Below are 23,220 nucleotides of genomic sequence, written 5' to 3'. Positions count from 1 at the left end.
TAAAATTATACTTCAACTAAAAAACTTGATTGAAATTTTGGGGAACTCAGTGAACCGATATTTCACTGAAACTAAATAAACAAAGTATGTGAAAAATATGTGGTGCGGGTCAAATTTGGAAAGCAAATATTTTGTAACCCAATAGAAAAGCTCTCCGCTTTACTCTCCATTGGTCTCCCACTCTCTCACTTTACTCCCTCGACAGAAACTATTAACAAAAAAACAATTCTCCTCCTTCTCTCCATAGATCGATCATATCTTTGTGATGTTGAACAGAAGAAGTACTCCACCAATTCTTTGCAACAAAAGGTATCTCACGTCTCTCCTTCTTCTCCCTGATTTTTCCCCAATTTTTTTTGCCCTAATTATTTTTTTGCCAAAAATTTGTGCCCAATTTTTTTGGATATTGTTTGAGTTATGGGCGAAATCATCTCCACTAGAATTATTTTAGTTGTGAATACCATTACTTTATTTTTTTTATTGTGCAAGATAAAGGGTTTCAGTAGGGTTGGTGGTGGAAACGGGTTTGAGGTTGAGTTTGGGGACGAAGGTGAAGGTTTTAATTAGCTATAGTGGTAGGAGTGGAAAAGATTTAAGAGGTAATTATGATGTAGACATGGCTATGAGTGGCTGCAAGTGAGAAAAATAGTGGGCTAAGTGGTGCTGGGTGGAGAGGGAATTGGGAAATGGCAAGGTTTAGTGAAATTTTTTCTGATGTAAAAAATTCCCCTCTTTTTTTTTTGTGTTGAAATTTGGTAAATTGTCATGGGAATTTCAAGAGAAAATCTCATGTCCATTCTCTACACCATCACCGACCTTATGTCCATTCTGTACTCCATCCAATAGAGATCAAGTCTTGGTACATGAATGAAATAATTTATTATTTTTTATGTTTTTTAATAGCAGGCTTTTCAGTTTTGGAAGTGAAGTTCTGATTTCTTTAAATTGCAAGAGAAAAGTTATATTGCCTTTTTTTAAAGTTAGGTAAGTTACATTTGAACTCCCAATGTGCAACTAATGAAGTCAATAAAAGGTTCATGGCTGACTGTAATGCCGATTCTAGAGACTTGCTTATGAACAACTTTTAGCTGCTGAAGTGGAGCATAATTCAAATATAATACAAAAGCCGCATGGTAAATTTGTATATATTGCACATCTTTTGCATTGGGAGGCGTAATTCTCAAGTTTTATGGTTAGTTAAGGAGTACGGACTTGATAACATAGAGATAGCTGGATGTATATTATGGTATAGTCATGAAAATTGGAATTTGGGATCTGCAGTGTGAAATGTAAAATGAAGAATGGATGCAAAACAGTCATACACAACTATCAAATTATTTACAAAAATTAACAATTAAAAGTGTCATAATATCTTATTCTAGTTACACTATAAAAAGTTTCATGACAAGTGTAAAAATATCACACTTAATGGGTGTCATTTTAGTTTAACTCATGTCAGTGGTTAACACCTCTTTCTTGACATTTGCAAGTGTCATAATTCATAAAAATAATGATGCTTCTAATTGCCAATAGAGTTACTAATTGGGACGTTTGAAAGTGTCATTATTACATATCTTAATGTTAGAATGGATCACACTTTCACACTTTCATTAGATCACTAGAGTAGAAACATCATCAAATGGACGTGTAAGGATACTTTGAGCTGTCATAACAGCATATGTTTCTAGTAGTGATTGATATCAGAAAAAAAGGTGCCCAATATGTTCCCACTTCCGTACCTTCTTGCCTCCTTTCAGCTTCTTTGTGGGTCTGGTTAGATGTTCATTATCTGGCTATAAAGCCAAATACTTGCCCAAGAATATCAAAATCTTTCATTTTTAAACTTGGACCTAGATTATTTCACACAATAGGGTACATGCAGCATGGGTTTCATTCTCTATGATTTTTGTTACATTCACACATGTTATCATATCCAGTTGCTTGTTTAATGAAGGTTTCTAGTGGGTAGCAGTGCATCATAAAGTAGTGAAATTGATTGGAAATTTATCCAAGTTCTACCTTGGGTTATCTTATCTGGAGTGTTTACCAATTTTCACCATGTGATTAATCTGGAATACACTTTTGAAGTTTTCAATCAATTGTTTTTACTTTTATTCTGTTGATATTACTTTTAATTGCCTTATATAGCTAACTATGTTACAAGCAGGTGTTTTAAGTTTTTTTTTGAGGAAATCATGATATTCAAGATTATGGTATAAGCTGTAGGCAGCATTTTCCTTGCCAAAGGTATAAATCAAAGCTTGATTTTCATTGTCCAAATTCTACAGTTTATATTGAATAAGTAGTTCCTTCCGACCATTTTTTTCATATTTGGTGATGGACTACCTGAATGAATATGTAAGTTTTGACGATTATGTAGTGTCCTTGGAATATGTAGTTGTATCGTTATTAGGTACAAGTATAGATTAGTATCAAAATTAAAAGAAGAAAACATATGTTTTATATGCAAACATTTTCTTATAAGAACTACAGCTACCATTTTATTCATTGTCTTCGAGCTTATAATGCACAGTATCATTTCGTAGGGACATCATTGGTTTGTTATTGTCTTGCAGCTTATTATGCTGATGCTATTGGTCCTTGCTATGGAATTTCCAATTATTGTGATTTTTTTGGGTAAGTATATACTCCTTTCTATCTATGTTAGACTTGTTTCAAATGGTTGGGTCATGTCAACAAAGTTTCTGTAAAAGTGACAATTTTCACTTTGTTTCTAGGAGACATTTGCATATAAACAAGCTACAAGTGGTCTCTAAGCTAACTAGTAGAAAAAAATTTCATAATCTGGTATTTCATCACATCTTATGCAAACTTTTCTTTATAACTACTTACTTTTATGCTATTTAAGCTACTAGCATGTGATATTTGCTATTAGAACTTTTGAAAATTGAAAGTAGGTTGGTTAGTGAATGTACTGGTTCGCCTCATAGTTAGAAGCTTCGATTTATAGTGGAGCATCTTTTCCATTTTTTTTCACAAAGTTTCACTAAAATATTAGATGCATCAAATATTTTATTATTAAATTCATTAAAATATTACCAATGGGCGCTAAGAATATCTATATATGTCAAATTTTATTTGTCATTGAAATTTGGTCTAGCGATAAACAATATGCATTTTCAATACTTGAAGTTGAAGTTGCTATACATAATCTATAGAATGAACCATACAAATGGAGCCTATGAAGCCATAAAAGGATCACTGTTTGGTTAGCATAAGCATATTAACTGTTTCTTGAGGTCTTAATAACGTAGTGAAAGTAAAAGAAGTGTTTCTTGAGCTCTAATGTTCCAAGTGCTCATCTCTTACTTTGCTCTTATTTAGTCATTGTCTAGATTATACTTAAAAGGAATGATTTAGCTTATTTTCTTGCAAATTCTTTAGTTATCTTTATTGTCTCGAGTTTTTCTTATGACCTACTAATAATTGCAGTACTTCACTGCAGATATGTTGCTCATTTTAGCTTTTTCGAAGATCAGCAGCAGGAGTTGCTAATTGACTCAAGGACAATAAAGAAAATCTTATACTTAGGAAATGTCATGACAACACTTTTTTTTTTTTGGGACTTGGATTTGTTTTGTAAAGCTACCTCGACTTATATGTGAAATTTAGGCTAAATACCACTTATCAAACTATTTGTAGGGTGTTGTTGAACTTCATTATGATATTTGAATGCTTGATATGATATTTTGGTATTTCGTAATGTAATGGATGCGTTCATTTGCTAATTCTCAAGCATTGTCATTTTTTTTTCATTTATAGATATAATTGTACTAGGAAAATCTTCAAATTTCATGGTGATAAAGTGTTATCACTGAATCAGAATTTTCCATTAATAACAACCTGTTGTCATAGAATTAAAAAATGTTTAGTGACAACAAAAGTTGTCAGTAATTAGTCTATACCAATGACAATTATGGATCACTTTTAGTGACGACATTGCTTTGTACATCATTGACAAGATACTATGTCATCACTAAAATTATAACAATTACTGACGACACCAGTTGTCACAAAACAGTCCCATTCACTGACGACTTTCACCGACGAGCCTTCAGTGACGACTCTGTGACAACTAGAAAGTTGTCAATAAAAGTTATCAGTGACGACTTTTTATTTTTTTGTGACAAAAATGGCTTGTCACTGAAGACCAATTTTCTTGTAGTGGAGGAAGAAATGTCCTTCGGAGCTTTAGGCGTTCACTGTGGGATCCTCTTGAAGGTCCTCTTGTGTGCCTGAGCAATTAACAATAGACTATCATTTACAAACCCCTACTATTAAAGAAGATCATACCATAGTACAATCTTAGAAAGTCTCATGAAACGAGCCTTATTTATCCTAAATCAAGGCTCTCAGGTGGGGTTTCAAAGTACAAGAGAAATTTAGTTTTCATCTTGGAAATCAAGTATAAAATGTTCAAGTAGTATCGAAGGAATAAGGAGTACTCAAAAAACTCCATTTCCTTGGAATTCGGAAAATTTTAGTTTTGATATGACACATTAGAAAAATCGTATCTCACGTTTTACAAGTCAAAAATTGGAAAACTTGGTACCATTGGAAACCTCTTCCAAGGTGCTAAAAGTTAATAGAATACACTTTCCCATGATTCCATACGGAAAAAATTCAAAAATTGGCTCAAATTTGCTGTTTTAAACATGAGGACAGCTTTCGGGGTTGGTTTTTGGCCAACTTTGGAAATTCGGAAAAATTCACCCATTGCGAACCAGCCTTTGGAATTTGGAACTCAATTAGAGTTGTAAACAAGGTTTAAAATAAAATAAGCGGAATGGGAATTGAAGTTTCGAGCACCAATATATGGTAGCTCAAAATTACCCAAATTTCCTTGTTAAACAAGGGTTTTCCAACATCAAGTCATGAACTTTGGAAATTTATTTGAACCATGAAACGGCCTCGGAATAACACTAAAATTAGCAGTATAATACTACCATATAAGGGTTGTTCCTCTACCAAATTTCATGGAGAAATAAGCACAGAAAGTGGGTTAACAAAACCGTTGAAATTCCAAGAAATTCTAAGGCTAAACTGCCTTTGAACTTCCGTTTTGCCGTTTCCAAACATTTGGTCAAGGAACATCTCAAACATGGTTAATTCCTGTAGTAAATGTCCAAAATATGTTCACGGTACATTCAATAGATGATTTACGCTAAGAAGCTTCGGATAACAAGTCCCAAACCATAGTTAGTTTCAAATCTGTCCAAAACACTGTTTTCGTTCACAAAGTCAGTTTTGAATTTCGATCATAAATCACTCAATTCAACTCGGAATTGAGCGTGGTTGATGGAATTAGAAAGTAAACTCATAAGGTTATATTTTATCAGAAGAAACCATTTTCAAAATCTATCCATAACCAGCTCATTCGTGAGCATCAAGTTGCCACTCATGTGCTGCCTTCCAGGAAGCAATTAAACAGGACAATGGATTTCAAATGAATGATTTGGCATGCTCAAGTGAAACCAGAAAGTGTATTTTATACCAATAGAAATCTGGGAATGTCTAGTTTCCAGTGCCACAAACGGGACTCAATTCTGACATCGGAGTAAAAAGATATAGCTGAAACAAAAACACTGCCTGGGTGAATACGGGATTAGTTTCCAGATTTCTAATCTTTCGTAAATCCAACATTTGGGTGATCAAATCAAGTTATTTTTTCAATGAAACTTTTTACACAACCAATATAACATGTAAACAACATAAACAACCCATTAGAACCTCAAAATTTTGCACAAAAGTGGTCGAACAAACCAGGGGCAAAATAGTCACTTTTGACTATAGCACCATCCTTGGGTTTCCATCAATATCCCAACATTAATCCACCAATATAAGCACTAAATAAACATTATTACCATCAAAACATCACAAAACAGTCCATATATCCAAGGTGGGAGTTCATAGAGCCCACACAACCAAATTTTCCTCAAAATAATGCTACCTACATGCATGCAAGAGTTTAGATGTGCATTACTACTTCCATAAAACAAGAATTTGAGAGTTGATCGTTACCTACTTCACTTGGTGTGCAAGAACAGAAATTTTGGCCCTCCTTGCTTCAAAATAAACCGTGAAAAGCTCCCCCTTTTTAGCTAGATACAATCTCCAAGTGTTCAACTAGGTGTAGTTCAATTTTGGTTTGATTTGGTTGATGATTTGTGCAAGATTTGGAGATGGAAAATTGAAGAGTTCTTGGGTTATTTTTGCTGCTTGATGGCTGGCCAAGAGAGACTAGGAGAGAGAGAGTGTATTGATCAAATAAAGCTTTCTTAAGAACCTTTAATGTGTGGCCCAAGTTGGTGCAAAAGTCAACTCTTCTTCGCACGTATACGCGCTCGTTTTGTGCTCGATTCCTCTCGAGTTTATTTCACTTGTGCACTAAACCTTTAATACACTCATATTCATATTAATATTATTTACTCTTAATTGTCCCAAAATAAGGATCTAAAGTCCCTCAATTAAATCGCGCGTATGAAAACGCGTATCTCCAAATTAAGCGCGATAAAGCGAATCCTCCAAAAATTTCTTATAACGATAGTACTAATAACTATCATTTGAGTATTTAAACATAAAAATACCTATTTTAAGTCCATCCTGCAAGTCTCAAATTTTTCAAGTTTATTGTATCCTCGAATCGATTATTGACTCCAATCGCGTATTCACTATTTTAAATTAACGAGCTTCCAAAAATTAAATTTTGAAACGAGTCACTTTAAAAATATAACGAAGCTATAATTCCATGTAATTAGGTCTAAAGAGGTTAAAAAATAATATTTGGAATAAATGGGCAATTAAATATTTAAATAAGCTCGGAATGGATTTTAAAATAATAAATTTTTGCAAGTCATCACAAACAAGCTACCCACATGCATGCATGAGTTTAAATGTACATTACTGCTCCCATAAAACAAGAATTGAAGAGTTGATCGTCACTCACTCGCTTTGATGTTCAAGATAGAAATTTCGGCTCTCCTTAGCTCATGAAAACCTACGGATTGCAGCTCCTTTTCTTAGCTAGATGTAATCTCCAAGTGTTGAGCTAAGTGTGGTCAAATTTTGGTAGGATTTGGTGATGTTTTGTTGAAGAAATGAAGATGGAAAATGGAGAACTTTGAGTTGTTTCTTTTCTTCCCTTGGCCGGCTGTTCTTGGAGTGAGGAGAAAGAGTGGTTTGATCAAATGAAGCTTCCAAAAGAAGCTTTAATGTGTGGCCCATGTGTTTGTCCAAAAGTCAACTCTCCCTCGCGCACACGCACGCATTTTGTGCTCGATTCCTCTCGAGTTTATTTCACTAGTGCACTAAACCTTTAATGTACTTATATTCATATAAATATTATTCACTCTTAATTGTCCCAAAATAAGGGTCTAAAGTCTCTCAATTAAATCGCGCGTGTGACAACGCGTATTTCCAATTTAAGCGCGATAAAGTGAAATCTCCAAGAAATTCTTATAACGATAGTACTAATAACTATCACTTGATTACTTAAGCACAAAAACACCTATTTTAAAACCATTGTGCAAGCCTCTAATTTTCCAAGCTTATTGTATCCTCGAATCGATTATTGACTCCAATCGCGTATTCACTATTTTCACTTAACGAGCTTCCAAAAATTAAATTTTAAAACAAGTCACTTTAAAAGTATGGTGAAGCTATAAATCCATGTAATTAGGTCTAAAGAGGTTAGAAAATAATATTCGGAATAGATGGGCAATTAAATATTTAAATAAGCTCGAAATGGAATTTAAAATAATAATTTTGTTTGTGAATCCTCACAGTTTTAGTTGAGCTAATTAGCTCTTAATTAACCCTTAAGTCAGCCACCATTATTGACTAAGAAAAATAGAGATATTTTGGTGGAAATATTTGTGATTAAGCCATTTGTCAAAAATCCAACCAAGGTCTTGACCAAGACTATCCTTAGTCTTCATCTTGTAAAATAGAACCAAAAACACCTCATTTTCTTCATGTATGGTCGTGACTTAGGAGAGGAAAAAGAGAAGAGAGAAAATTTTCCATTTTTCCAACTTGAGAGCTTGCTTGATTCTCGAGAAAATTACCGTAAAACTTAATTCTACTCCGATCAATCATTGGGAAAGCTTGGAGGTGAGCGTGGTGGAACTTTTGGAAGGAAGAAAGTTCTTTTATCACAAGTTATTTGGGAGATTTTGAGGTATTATGCTAGAAACCTCCCTTGTTTCTTTATTATTTTGCAATTTAAGCAAAGCATGGCTTGATTGTGGTGGATTGTATGGAAGATTTCATGGTTTGGCTTATTAACTTATAATTTTCAGCTAGGGTTTGTAATTTTCTATTTTTATTAGTGTTATTTATCTACAATATGATGTGAATAAGCTTAGATAGGGAGTGGTAGTAGTGGTTTTTTACATGAACAAGAAGATTATTACTTGAATGCATTAATTCCAGCTTCAAGTTTTTGTACTACCCTGTTCTGACCAGTTTCATTCGGCCATGATGGAGGCTGAATTGGGCTTAGCTCAAAACATGAAAGTTGTGGAAAATGATGTTTTATAGCTGCCTGTAAAATTTCAGCTCAATCTGAGTACTGTATCATGTGAAATGACAAAAATATCCTTGCCATAGGTATAGTTTTGCGGACAGTTTTGACATTTCATCATTCTGTAAGGACTCGCAAATTCCTTACATATTTCTCAAAATTCCCTTTTATTTGAAAATTATTTGAAAATTATTATTTCATGTTATCCATAGTTCAATCACCCTAGAAAAGTGCCAATGACCATAGGAAATTAGGGTTTTCCTATTCGTTTTCAATTTAAGGTGAAATCGGATTTTTTCGTGTAACCGCAGTATAATTATCCGGTACCGAGTAAGGATCAAATTTGGTGCTTAAGAGTGACTTTTAAGTGAGAAATAATATGTGATTAGAAACAATGATAAAAAGTTAGTGAATTGGAAGAAAAAAACCCTAGTACGTGCGATTTAAGAGAAAACGCGTCACACCGACGTGTACCGTGCACTACCGATTGAACCACCACTTGACTACCACTTTCTTGCCATACAAGTTTATTACTAATGGAGCAAAATATCTCCTCTCTCATGATGACATCTTGGCCGAAATTAAAGGGCTAAAGTGCAAGAAAGGAAAGAGAAAATTTTGTGGTGGAAATCAAGCCAAGTGTTGGCTAAACTTGTGGACACAATTTGTTCTAATCTTCTTGTCTTCTTATAAGACCAATTAAGCTTCATTCTTCCCCAAATTTCTGCTGCATAGCTGGGCTAGGAGAGAGAGGAAAGGTAGAGCAAGAGAAAACAAAATTTCTTCTTGATTTGCACCATCCAAGTGCAAGAAACAAATTCTAAACCGATTAAAGTGTGAATTGTGATCTTGGGAAGCTAGGGAAGCTAAAATTTTCAAGAGGAAATGAGGTGGTACTCTTGCAAGCTTTGTTTTGAGGTATGTGCTGTCTATACTTGCTATATGGATGATCTATGTTGTATCTAAGCTTAGATAAGTGGTTGTAGTGATGATGGGAGCAAGAAATCAAGAAAGGTTCCATTAACAATCAAAAATTCCAGATTTCTGGAAATTTCTTTCCCCTTTCTGTCCGGTTTTGTTTCTTCATGTTAGAGGCCGAATTAGCCTTAGGTCAAAACATGAAAGTTGTAGAGAATAGTATTTTATAGTTGCCCACAAAATTTCAGCTCAATCGGAGCAACGTAGCTTGTGAAAAGACGAAAATACCCTCACTGATCTAGGTTACTTTCCAGAATTCCGCGTGGACAGTTCAGTCTCTTTGGTCGTGTTTGATCACTATAATCCGTTCAGATTTAGCCAATTGTCAAAACATGAAAGTTTTAGTACCCTGTATTAGATTTTCAACGCCACCAAGAACGTCTTAAACGGACCTCGGAAGACTGGGACATGGTCATTTTAATGCAGTGCGGTTAATTAACCGACTAGTTGGATTTTGAATCTGTAAAGTGGGAATTTGACTAGATTGCATTGTAAATCTGACGGAGTCATCTTCATGAGAATTGTATACATTTGTCTTAGTTTTCATATGGCTTTGAAATTACTGGATTTGGAGTTATGTGTGCTGAGATCAGAGTGGATGAATCAAGACTACCACAGTAAACCTTGAACTAGAAAATCTGGGATCATTTTGATAAATTCGACCTAGATACAGGGTAAACTGGATTGAGTGGCCTTCTTCAACATTGTAGCCCTGTGTCTTAGCTTCGAAACGGCATAAGTTTCATCCCAATCCGATAAGTGTAACTCCGGTTGTGACCGTTATGCATGAACCCGTCAAAACTGTCTTTTGTCAAATTGCATTTCCGCACTTGTTATTACTTTAATTTTTGTTCTTATATTGTCTTGAGCCTATGAAATGGCTATTATGATGAGTTTGTGGTGTACATGACTTTGGGATTGGCTGAGAAAAAATCATGAAGCCATAAATGGCTGGAAAATTAGGTAAACACAAAGGGCATGCTGCCCAAATTTTCGCCCGAAAGCTAAGTTCTATTTGAACTTGTATAATACTATGACCGTTTTTCCATCTTAAAAACATGATCCTTCTTCAATTGGAAACTCCAAATGTTTACTTACTCTTACCAAATAAAGAGGAGTGGTTTAGGATTTTCTTGAGTATTTTGTCCTCTCTTTTTCATGAATTTCATTAAGACAATTAGTCTATAATATCTACTTGAAAATGAGATAAGTTTCAACCATATAAACGATTCCGAAAACGGTATTTCTTAGTCTATCTAGTTGGATTTTGACTTGTCTTTAGTTCAAGTGTTTCCATTAGAGAATTTTATAACCCTTTTGAGTTTGGTTTTACGTATGGTCTAGGAAACCCTAGTTATTTTTGTCCACAGGTCCAAATGTCCTCGTTCCACTTTAAAGTCTTTTATACGTTCTACTCATCATTTGTCGAGTTTCTTTGATTGCACCTAATTGTTTGTGATAAATGAGTGGTAATATTCTTTTCATTTAATTTTAGGTTTTCTCAGTGACTAAAGATAATATCTGGAAGGATATTTTGCACGTTGTTGTGCGTAAATAGGTGAGTGTTCTATATACGTTTTGTTTCTATGACTATGTGGATTGTTGTGACTATGTGGTTATTTGTGAATATTTGATTAAATGTTAATTGTTTTCTATGATTTCTAAAATGAACTTTTGCTAGGCGAGTGTGTACTTTATCGCACTCGACCTAAATAAATATGAAATTTTCGGTGATTAAATGTTGAAATACTAGTTGCGCATGAATGTAAGCCTCTTTGGCTGAACTGGGCCCTTGCCCTTGTTACCGATCGACTCGAGCCAGAAGCGGACTCGGTCGGGCGATATGGTGACCTGGGTGAATTTGGTATACTCGAGTATTACCTTGTAGTCCGGCTAACGTCCGGATGGGTGGAGTCCGGCCAATGTCCGGGTGGGTGGAGTCCGGCCAACGTCCGGAAAGGGATGAATGAACGAACGCAGGCACGAGGGTTTTACTTCTCAAAAAGGAAATTCTCAAATCATTGGAGGAATAAGGGGAAATGTCAAGGGAACGAACGAACGAGCAAATAGCTCCTTGTGAGCCTGTATCCTTTTAATGAATGTATTATCATTGCTTTATATTGGACATGTTTTCTGGATTAAATGTTATTACATGACTAATGTTCCTTGTTTAATTACTTGTTTATATATATAGAACCTCACTGGGTTTTTTAGCTCATACCACGTAAATTGTTTTCCTTAGCAGGGGAAGGCGAGCAAGGACGAGAGTTCTGTATAGTCTAGTTGATCTAGTTCTTTGGCCTTGCAATGGTTCTCGCCCTAGTGCTTGGCACGGGCTGGTTGTATGAGGAATGAGAACCCTCGTATATTCGATGTTTGTACTTGAATGGTAAACACTTTGAAGACTTCTGGTGTGTAGAAGTTTCTTATCTTTTACTTGAGCATCTATTGTCTATGGATGTATATACATGATACGAGTGAGTGAGTCCTGGCGAGAGTTGGGCTGGCGACCCGCCGAACTCTTTGGTACGCCCTAGGGTGAGGTGGGGCCGTCACAAAATCAGCCTTTGGTCAAAACATGAAAGTTTTAGCCCTATGTTTCAGCTTTCCAACGCAACCAAAAACACCTCAAATGGAATTGTGTAGCCTGACTTATTGCCGTTTGAATTCAGTCATGAACTTCTGGTTCTGTAATTTATAGATTCGACCTAGATAAACTATGAACTGGGTCGAGTTGTCTTCATCAAAGTTGTAGCCCTTTGTCTTAGCTTCGAAACGGTATAAATTTTACCCCAATCCGAATAGTGTAGCTTCGCTTGTGACCGATACGCTAAGAGACGTCAAATATGTCATTTAGCTATTTGCCTTTAAACTTGATTTCCGGTTGCCTAGGCAGGCAAACACGCACGCAAAATGAAACAAACAAACAAATGAGTCCTATCTATTACATTTGGGAAAGCCTAAACAATCTACGAGGGGGAAAATCTTTGGAAAAGTAAAATCCTAACTATTACAAAATGGCATTTAAAATGCCTCCAAATAATTACATTCAGAGGAAACGAACGAAATTAAAATTAAATAATTAAAGAGATAAATGAACAAAAATGAAATAAAACACCCAAAATCATGCAATTACACATATAGGCCACATAATGCATATATGGTCAAACAAAGTAAAAATGAGAGATAGGGTGTACCTCCCTTGATTTGGGCCCTAATGAAGTGAAATTACACGTTTACCCTCCAAAATAATAAAAGGATCAAGGCATCACTTTAATAGTAAAATATAAACAAAAAAAAACACAAAAATAAGTTAAACCAACAAAATCACCAAATCCTTCTCAATTGCAATTTGAATGTAATCAAATAATGCATAAAGAAAGTGAATTATCATTCAAATTTCTAACATAGAAAACTACTAGGGACCCAAAAGCAAACATTAACCAATTATTCAAGTCCAATTAAAATATTTTGAAACTTCAAAGGTCCAAAAGTAATAAAAGGGTCAAGTAATGGTTTAAATTGCAATTACCCTAGGACTCAATTACAATAAATTAGAACATAATTGGGCCTTTGTAGCATGAGGAGGAACATGTGGGGATGGATTTGCAATTTTTGGAAAAAAAATTTCATGCAAAATCCATGCAAATCACGAAGGGAGACCTGCTTCTACAACAAAACTGCAATTTCCAGCCACAAACTTAATCCATAAACCTTCGACAAACAAGACTTTTGAGCCAACTCAAATTGAAATATGTCTAAATACCTCTTAGCAAAGCAATCCTTAAAAGAATTTCATGCAAGTTTCATGCAACAAATAAGGTTTTGCAACCGAAAGAGCAGTCTGATGCATTTTTCTTAGTCATACTTTCATAGTAGATAAGCAAAATCATACTTCCATATGTCATAGTAATACACCCAAACAGAAGGCCATCGCCTTCTGCACAAAACCAAACTCAGAAAAAACTCAGAAAATTGTCAAAGCATCAGCATAAATCCATAAAACTCCATCATCAAAGCACGCGGTCTTTTAAGAAACTTTCTGCAATCTTCTGCTGCAATTTTTGCAGCTCCAACTCACGAAAAATGCACAAAAAAAACTGATTATCTAACAACTTAACTCACGGACATCACCAATCATCAAGCTTAACACTGATCAAACATGGTTTGTCTAACCTTAGCAGATTCAACAGAAAGCATCCAGGTAAAGAAAACAAAATGACAAACTAAAGATGGCATGCGAAATCTGGAAAAAATTTTTGTGACTCTTCTATGTTTACTCCATCAGTTTCACAAATCGTGCAAACCATCTCCAAACTAACAAAGATCATGCAACCAAACACTAAACAAAGCACAGTCAATAGCAATAGGAGGCAGAACTGCGTAGCTTTGCTGTGTTTTCAAACTTCGGCAAACATCACACAAGTTAAACAAGCAGAACAATCCCACCGTGAATCATGAACCCAACCCCAAACTTTCTACTGATGTTCAAAATAATCCTTCCCGTATTTGCTTGCCTAACAACCTAGTTCATCAAACGGAAGGTGGGCATAAGGAAAAGAAAATCCATAGTTCCCTACTCCAAAGGGGGTTGCAACTATCCTCCAGGTTATCAGAAAACAAAAGGATTTCGATTTAATCAACCCATGATGCATGTACAGAAATAATCAACGGGAGATAGCTACGGATAAAATTATGGAGCTCATGCTTTGAAAGCTTCGATCTGAACATGGAAAGAAACCCAAGCTTAAGAAGAAAAGATTACTTACAGTGCTTTCTTCCTCTTTCGAAGGTGATGACAGTGGAATGAAATGGAGATGATTCTACTCCTTGCGATAGGCAGCAGCTGCAATGGCCTTTTCGTTCCTTTAAGAGTAGTGCCCGACCAGGTGTTTCTTCTCCTAGTTCTCCGCTGTTTTTCTCTTTTTTCCCAAAAACCCTAGCTTTTACTCTCAGCTGTCCTCCCTATCTCTCCCACTCTGTTCTGTCTTTCCTCTCTCGAAGTTCTCCTTATCCTTTCCCCCTATTTTTTAGCTCTGCCCGTCGTTATCTCCCTCAGCCGCCAACCTCCTGATTCTACTCTCCAGCCCTTGCTAACCCCTCAGTTCTTCTTCGCTGCTCTTTTTTCTTTTCTTCTTACCTGAACCTCCCTCTTTTTCCCAGCCATCCCCTTTCACTCCCCTCTTTTCTTTTTCCTCTGCTTTTTCTTATCTAGCCCCGCCGTCCACTCTCTCCTTTTCAGATTTTTCTTTCAGCCCGTCACCTCTATGTCATGGAGCAGAAATAAAGCTGAAGGCGTGAACTTAGTATCGCGCCTTAGTAAAGATAACAGAAGGGAAGCTGAAAGCGTGAAAACTGATATCACGTCCACTAAGAAGGAGGAAGGCGTGCATTAGGAGAGGAAAGCGTGAAGCAGGAAGAAGAAGCAGAAAACAAAGGCGTGAGGTTAGAAACACGCCTTTGCTGGAAACAAGCTCAAGCAACGTGAGCTCAACAGCAAGTGGCTCTGCAAACAGATTCAGTTAGCTATTCACATGGCCAAGCTGAATGGGTGGACGCGGAAGGAGTTTGTTATTAGCTAGCTCTATATATAGACAGGAATAGTAGAGGAAAAGACAGGATTATTGTTAGCAATTTGTAAGGGATCATTCCCTGAACCTTTCTCTTCTGATTTCCTTCATTCTATCATTTCTTTTCTTCATCCCGCCAATTCTGTAATCTCTTGTTTCATCAATATCAATATCAGTTCATTGATCATTCATTAGTTCATTATTGATACTTCCTATTATTCATCTTGTTTTGTGCTAAATTCATTATATCTATCCACTGGGAGCTGTTCTATTGCCTGGCTACTGTTCGATACCATAACAGTGGTATCAGAACTAGCTACGAGCCATTGGGAGATGACTAAGGCTCAGGAGGAGGCTCTGAGGAAAGTGCTCACTGAGTTGGGGAGTGTGGTTAGGACTTTTGCCAATAGGAATGATGGGGTAGAACAGTCTATGAGGGCAATGGAGCATAGACAGGAAAACACAGATAAAGCCATCAGAAGCTTAGACCAAAAATATGAGGGGATGATGAACATGATGGCTCAGATCATGGCCAAGTTAAATGACAAGGGGAAGGAAGTAGGAGGTAGTAGTTCTGAGAGGGAGACACGGATAGAAATTACCACAGATACATGAGAGGGGAATGGTACCCTGGAAGGAGCTAACCATGGCAGTGTGTGAAAGGTTTGGAGAAGGAGATCCAGAGGAGGCCATAGAGGAATTCAACAAACTGATGCAAACTGGGAGTGTATCTGAGTACCTGGAGAGGTTCAAGCAGCTGAAATCCATAGTAATGGTAACTCTCCCTGGCCAACCTGATTCTTATTACAAATCATGTTTTCTTAGTGGCTTAAAAGAAGAGATAGTGAACATGGTTAGGATGACCAGACCCCTTACTTTAGCAGACACCATTGAAACTGCTAAACTGCAGGAGAAGAACTTGGAAGCCCTTAGAAAGAGCCAAGGAAAAATGATGCAAAAATATTCCACCCCACCCAGTGTCCCACCAAATAACAAACAAAATTTCCCTCCACATGCTAAAGAAAAGTGGCCTAACTTCCAACCTAAAAGACCAGAACCTTTTTCCAATAGAAATGCTAGACCTATAAACCGTACAGTGGACCAGTTCAAAAGGAACCTTTTGGGGTAGGGGAACCCTTAGAAGAATCAGGGAAAGACACAGAGGAGTTCTGTGACTGTCCAGAAGGGGAATTAAGTAATGAGAACATAGAAGTGTCCATTCATGCATTGGCAGGAGGGACTGAGCATAAGACACTTAAGCTTAAGGGTAGGATAGCAGGAGTGGAGATCTTAATTCTGGTAGATAGTGGGAGTACTCACTGTTTTATTGATGAAAGATTGGCAGAAACCATACAACTACCAACTATTGGAAATCCATTAACAGTCAGGGTTGCCAATGGTGAACAATTAGAGTCCAGGCAGTTGCAGGGAGCTGTACAGTGGGAAATGCAGGGTAATCAATTCACACACCAATTCAATACCTTGAAACTGGGAAGCTGTCATATGGTTCTGGGGGTAGATTGGCTAGCCAGGTATAGCCCTATTGAGTTTGATTTCAGGCAGCTCTCCATGAGGTTCCTACAAGGAGGACAACCAGTAGAGTTGAAGGGGGAAGTCAGCAAACTCAAGCTCAAGGCCATCAAGGGGAGTAAATTAGCAAAATGGAGGAAAAAACAGACATATGGAATATCTGCCCAGCTGTGTGTGATGGAGGAAGGGGAGGAGGACACTGAAGTAATACCAGCAGAAATGAGGAGTTTGCTGGACCAATTTAAAGGAGTGTTTGCTGAACCTCAAGGCATGCCCCCTAGAAGGAGCCACGACCACAGCATTCCACTGAAGCAAGGAGCTATCCCATTCCAGGTCAGGCCATACAGGTGCCCATATGTACAAAAAACAGAAATAGAGAGGTTGGTGAAAGAAATGTTACAAATGGGGATCATCCAACCCAGTAATAGTCATTTTGCATCCCCAGTGTTACTAGTCAAGAAAAAAGATGGTAGCTGGAGGTTCTGTGTAGATTACAGACAACTGAATGAACTCACCATGAAGGACAAATTTCCTATGCCCCTAATAGATGAGCTTCTGGATGAACTGCATGGCTCAAAATACTTCACCAAAATTGACTTGAGGGCTGGTTATCATCAGATCAGGGTCAAGGTGGAGGACATACACAAGACAACTTTTAGAACTCACCAAGGCCTTTATGAATTCAAGGTTATGCCTTTTGGGCTAACAAATGCTCCAACAACATTCCAGAGCCTTATGAACCACATTTTCAGGGATCAACTGAGGAGGTATGTCTTGGTCTTCTTTGATGACATACTAATCTACAGCCCCTCCCTGGAAATACACCTGCAGCAGGTAGCAGAAGTGTTGAATCTATTGCAGGAACACCAACTTTATGCCAAGAAAAGTAAATGCTCTTTCGCACAAACAGAGGTGGAGTACCTTGGCCACATTATCTCAGGACAAGGAGTAAGGGCAGATCACAAGAAGGTGGAAGGAATGATGAATTGGCCCACACCAACTTCTGTCAAGGAGCTCAAAGGATTCCTTGGACTGACAGGATATTACAGAAGATTTGTAAAAGGGTATGGGGCTACTGCAAAACCTCTCACCATATTACTAAAGAAGGATGGGTTCCACTGGAATGAAGCAGCAGATGAGGCTTTTCAGAAACTCAAATTGGCAATGTGCAGCACTCCTGTACTAGCCCTGCCAGATTTCACTAAGCAATTTGTGGTAGAAACAGATGCATGCTATGGAGGAATTGGAGCAGTACTTATGCAGGACAGGAGGCCAATAGCATTCCTAAGTCAAAGCCTGGCACCTAGGAACCTGGGCATGTCTATTTATGAGAAAGAATTGCTAGCTTAGTGACTGCAGTTACTAAATGGAGACACTACCTGGAGGGGAACCACTTCATCATAAGAACTGACCATCAGAGCCTTAAGTATCTCTTGGATCAAAGAATCACTACCTCACTTCAACAGAAATGGCTCACCAAATTGCTGGGACTCAGCTATGAGATTCAATACAGGAAAGGGAAGGAAAATATAGCAGCAGATGCTCTATCCAGGAGGGCAGGTGGACAGGAAGGAGATTGCACTGAACTAACCTGTGTCCTACCCGAATGGATGAAGGAAGTAATAGGGAGCTACCAAGGAGATGAGGAGGTGCAGAACATGATCAGGCAGATAGTACGTACACCTGGAAATCCACCAGAACATTCTTACCAGGATGGAATACTCAGATACAAAGGCAGGATAGTAGTTGGCTCAGCAGGGGAAATAAGGAAGAAAATTATTGCTACACTACATGAGTCTCAGCTAGGAGGACATTCAGGAGTGCAGTCCAGCTAATTCAGAGCTAAACAACTTTTTTACTGGACAGGTATGTATAGGGACATCAGGAATGTTGTGTTACAATGTGATACCTGCAGAAAGTGCAAGGATGAACACACTGCCTATCCAGGACTCCTGCAGCCACTCCCTATTCCCAAATATTCTTGGAGCCATGTAACTATGGACTTAATTGAGGGGCTACCTTTATCTGAAAGGAAGGATACCATCATGGTAATTGTGGACAGGTTCACCAAGTCAGCTCACTTTATTAGTTTGTCTCATCCCTTTGATGCCCCAACAGTCGCCAGGATATTCTTAGATCATGTTTGCAAATTGCATGGAATACCTCTTAGTATGCTCTCTGATAGAGACAGGGTATTCACTAGCCAATTCTGGATTGAGATGTTCTCCCTGCTGGGAACTAAACTGGAATTGAGCACGGCCTATCGTCCCCAAACAGATGGCCAAACTGAGAGGGTGAATCAAGTACTAGAAATGTACTTGAGGTGTATGACTCATCTGGAACCTAAAAGATGGAATGCTTGGCTTTCTCTTGCAGAATGGTGGTACAACACCACCTACCACACTGCCATTCAAATGAGCCCATTTGAAGCTCTATATCGAATACCCCCTCCCCAGTTAGCTCTGGGGCCTTACACTCAAGCCAGGGTGGCTACTGTAGAAGACCATCTGAAGAACAGACAACGACTGGATGAACTACTTAAAAGCAACTTACAAGAAGCACAAAACAGAATGAAACTATATGCTGACCAAAAGAGGAGTGAAAGGACCTTCAATGCAGGAGACTGGGTGTACCTCAGATTACAACCTCATAGGCAAACTACTGTGGAACTAAGGGGCAACACCAAGCTGTCTGCCAAATACTTTGGGCCTTATCAAGTATTGCAGAAGATAGGAAAGGTTGCCTATAAACTTAAGCTGCCTGAAGGAGCCAAGATACATCCAGTATTTCATGTGTCCCTACTAAAAAAGAAGGTGGGGGACCAAACCACCCCTGTACTCCAACTACCAAATGTAGACGAACAGGGGCATCTCAGAGTGGAGCCAGTAGCAATGTTAGACCGAAGAATTCTTAAAAGGAAAAATGCTGCAACTGTGCAATGGCTCATCCATTGGTGGGGTACTCAACCAGCTGAAGCTACTTGGGAGGATGCTGAACGAATTGAACAGGAATTCCCTGGATTTCAATCTTGAGGACAAGATTGATTGAAGGGGAAGCAATTGTCATGGAGCAGAAATAAAGCTGAAGGCGTGAACTTAGTATCGCGCCTTAGTAAAGATAACAGAAGGAAAGCTGAAAGCGTGAAAACTGATATCACGTCCACTAAGAAGGAGGAAGGCGTGCATTAGGAGAGGAAAACGTGAAGCAGGAAAAAGAAGTAGAAAACAAAGGCGTGAGGTTAGAAACACGCCTTTGCTGGAAACAAGCTCAAGTAACGTGAGCTCAACAGCAAGTGGCTCTGCAAACAGATTCAGTTAGATATTCACATGGCCAAGCTGAATGGGTGGACGCGGAAGGAGTTTGTTATTAGCTAACTCTATATATAGACAGGAATAGTAGAGGAAAAGACAGGATTATTGTTAGCAATTTGTAAGGGATCATTCCCTGAACCTTTCTCTTCTGATTTCCTTCATTCTATCATTTCTTTTCTTCATCTCGCCAATTCTGTAATCTCTTGTTTCATCAATATCAATATCAGTTCATTGATCATTCATTAGTTCATTATTGATACTTCCTATTATTCATCTTGTTTTGTGCTAAATTCATTATATCTATCCACTGGGAGCTGTTCTGTTGCCTGGCTACTGTTCGATACCATAACACTCTATTTCCCTCACGGTGCACGCTGTTCTCCTTCTCCTCTGATTTTTTCCTTAGCTATCCCCTCTCTCAGCTTTTTATTCCTTTTCTTCTCAGCCTCCGCTCTCTCTCGGTTTCTTCTCCAGCCTTCAAAAAAAACCTCCCCAAAACTCTCTCTCTCTAACTCAGCCGCCTCCCTTTCCTTTTTATACCGAATGACCAAACCCAAAACCCTGATCTCAAGGGTTGTCACTAAACCTCAGCTCCACTTCTCTCCTTCACACCATTAGATCATTCTTAGTTTTCGGATGAGAGCCAAGTGGAATGGGGTTAAAAGTAATCCAATGGTGATGGAAAAAACGGTGGGAAAAAGAAAATAGGATTGCGCAGCATTTTCTCGTATTTTAGCCTCATGTTTCTGCTTGAAAATGAAATATGGAGATAGAGCTCGGATCACATGCAGCTCACGCAAGCGTGAGCTAGGTCTGTCCTTTTCTTTCTTTTTTTTTTATTGATGATTTTCCTTTTTTCTTTTTTTTTAATTAAATAACAGTAAACTTGAATCTAAAAGAAATAAAACATATTTTTGTGAATGATTTTCTTTTTTTTCGATAAATTCTATGCTAAAATGACTTAAAAATAAAAATAAGAGACTAAAAGTAAATAAAAACTAACATGAAAAATAAAAATAATAGTAAATAAAACTACACTAAAAATTTGGTGTCTACAACTATCATGTATAAACTCCAATTATCACGAATGATTGCACACTTGTACAATCTAAGAAAATTTCATGAAAGCGAGCCTAAATTACTAGTGAATCAAGGCTCAAAAGTGGGGTTTTTAAAGCACAAGAGAAATCGTGTTTTCATCTTTGAAATCAATGTAAAACGTTCAAGCGATATCGAGGGAAAAAAGAGAATTCGAAAAACTTCATTTCCTCAAGTTTCGAAAATTTCAGCTTTGATATAAGATCTTTAAAAAATCGTATCTCACTCATTACAAGTCCAAAACTGGAAAAATTAGTACCGTTGGAAACTTCTTCCAAAGTACTAAAAGTTCCTAGAATACACTTTCCCATGATTCCCAACGGAAGGCATTCAAAAATTGGATCAAAGTTACTGTTTTAGCCTTGCGAGACAGTTTTGAGGTTGGTTTTTTGCCAACTTTGAAAATTCGACAAAATTCACAGAATTTGAACTAACCTCTCAGATTTGAAAATCAATTAGAGTTGCAATAAAATTTAAAACAAAACAAGCGGAACAAGAATCAGAATTTTGAGCACCAAGATATGGCGGCTCAAAGTTGCCGAAAAATTGAGACGGTTAGGCAAATTTCCAGGTTTAATTTACAAATTTTGGGACTTTGTTTGAGCATCGAAATGAACTCGGAATAGCACCAAATTTGGCAGTATTATACTACCATATAAGGGTTATTCCTCTATCAATTTTAATGGAAAAATGCGAGAACCCGTGAATTTTCTTATTTTCTAGACTTTATTTTATTTAATTACACGCCTTTTATGCATTTTCTTTATTAGGAAAAATTTTCTAAATAATTTTTATGAGCAAATAGGGTTTTTAAAATCATTTTCCTAGTATAAGTTAGTTCATAAGAATTTAGGAATGTATACCGGGCGTGGGACCCGCTAGTGCGGTAAGTTTGATAAAATTCGGCCAACTAGGTTAAGTTTTGTATACCGGGTTTAATTTATCAGGTGTTAAGAGATAACTAGAGGTTACCTAGATGGATTATCATTGGAGAGACAAAAGGATAACTCTAAGCCAAAAGGGTGACAAGTGTCACTTTCCTACTCAATCTTGACTTTGACTACTATTCACTAACTTTACTAAATATCTAATTTGGATCCAAAATCATCTTCATTCATCATCATCTTAGTCGACTCTCTCAAGGGAGAAAAGAAAAGAAAAAAACCTCCAACTTCCTTCATCTTAAGCTTGCTCAATCTTCAAATCTAACCGATAAAACTTCAAATCACTCCATAAAAACCCTTAGCTAGGTGGTATTGAAGTAGTTGGTGAAGTGGGTTGGAAGAAAGTGGTGGTAAGTAGCTTCTTTTCTTGAGGTTGCAAGGTGAGTAGCTAAGGAATTCCATCTTTGGTCTTGATAATGTTAAATTAATGACTTGTGTTGGTTAAAGATGTGTTTTTGTGGAAGATTTCTTGACTTTTGGTAGATATTGGTGAAATTTTTATTTTTATTCATGATTTTTCTGTTTTATATGTTTAATATTGGTTGGCCATGGATGATGGCTTGGAATGGTCTAGAATGAAGCTTGGATGCGTAAGTTGTAGCTATTTGCGGAAATTTTCGCTTTGTACGGGAAATTTCAGATTTAGGGTTTGAATTGGGGCTTTTCTAGGATTACTATAGAACTCCTGAATTGGCTTTGTTTAATGAGTATTGGAACCCTACTAAGGTGTATTAAAAGACTTATGACTTGTAATTGTAATTGTGGTGGTGTTGGATGAATATAATTGATTTTTTTGTAGGTTGGAAATTTGAAATTTTAGGGGTTATGCTGTCCAAATTTTTGGTCCATATGATTTCTTGGAATTGGGTTGTTTAGAGTGGTAATTAGTGACCTTGGGGTTATCTAAACCCTTAGCACCAAGTGTTCCTTATATTACTTTCAAGTTCTAATGGCTTTACATTAGTGATATGTGGTTTGGGTTTATGACTCGTATTCGAGTCTCATGGTGTTTACTTGAATATTTTAGGGTGTGCCGGTGACCCAAGGCGCTCGTTGGACGGAAACTTGTGAAATTCGTTTTGTTTGATTGGTGAGTGTACTACTCACATGATTGTTGCTTCATGGCTTTGATTTACTTGAAATCTATGACTTGAATGCTTGGGTATACTATTGAGATTGATTGAGACGAAGGTGTACTTTATCACTCTCGCGCTCTATGGCTTAAGTGACTGTTTACTGTATCA

The 23,220-nt window shown here is 37.3% G+C and overlaps 1 protein-coding gene and 1 long non-coding RNA gene across 2 annotated transcripts; both read left to right on the top strand.

Moving 5' to 3' along the window:
• The first annotated feature begins 684 nt into the window (after window positions 1–684).
• Window positions 685–2,668, top strand: LOC140013276 (uncharacterized). The gene is made up of 3 exons (XR_011820355.1): window positions 685–984; window positions 2,168–2,247; window positions 2,577–2,668. It is a non-coding gene; the product is annotated as an uncharacterized lncRNA (long non-coding RNA).
• Window positions 2,669–15,739: 13,071 nt separating this feature from the next.
• Window positions 15,740–18,458, top strand: LOC113705803 (uncharacterized). The gene is made up of 3 exons (XM_027227711.2): window positions 15,740–16,047; window positions 16,191–17,874; window positions 18,090–18,458. The coding sequence occupies exons 1-3, from the start codon at window positions 15,740–15,742 to the stop codon at window positions 18,456–18,458; spliced, it is 2,361 nt and encodes a 786-aa protein (XP_027083512.2).
• Window positions 18,459–23,220: the final 4,762 nt, after the last annotated feature.

This window comes from Coffea arabica, chromosome 8c (genome assembly GCF_036785885.1).
Source record: "Coffea arabica cultivar ET-39 chromosome 8c, Coffea Arabica ET-39 HiFi, whole genome shotgun sequence".
Lineage (NCBI taxonomy): Eukaryota > Viridiplantae > Streptophyta > Magnoliopsida > Gentianales > Rubiaceae > Coffea > Coffea arabica.
Note: the sequence above shows the minus strand (reverse complement) of the source record. Positions and strands in the feature narration are given on the sequence as shown.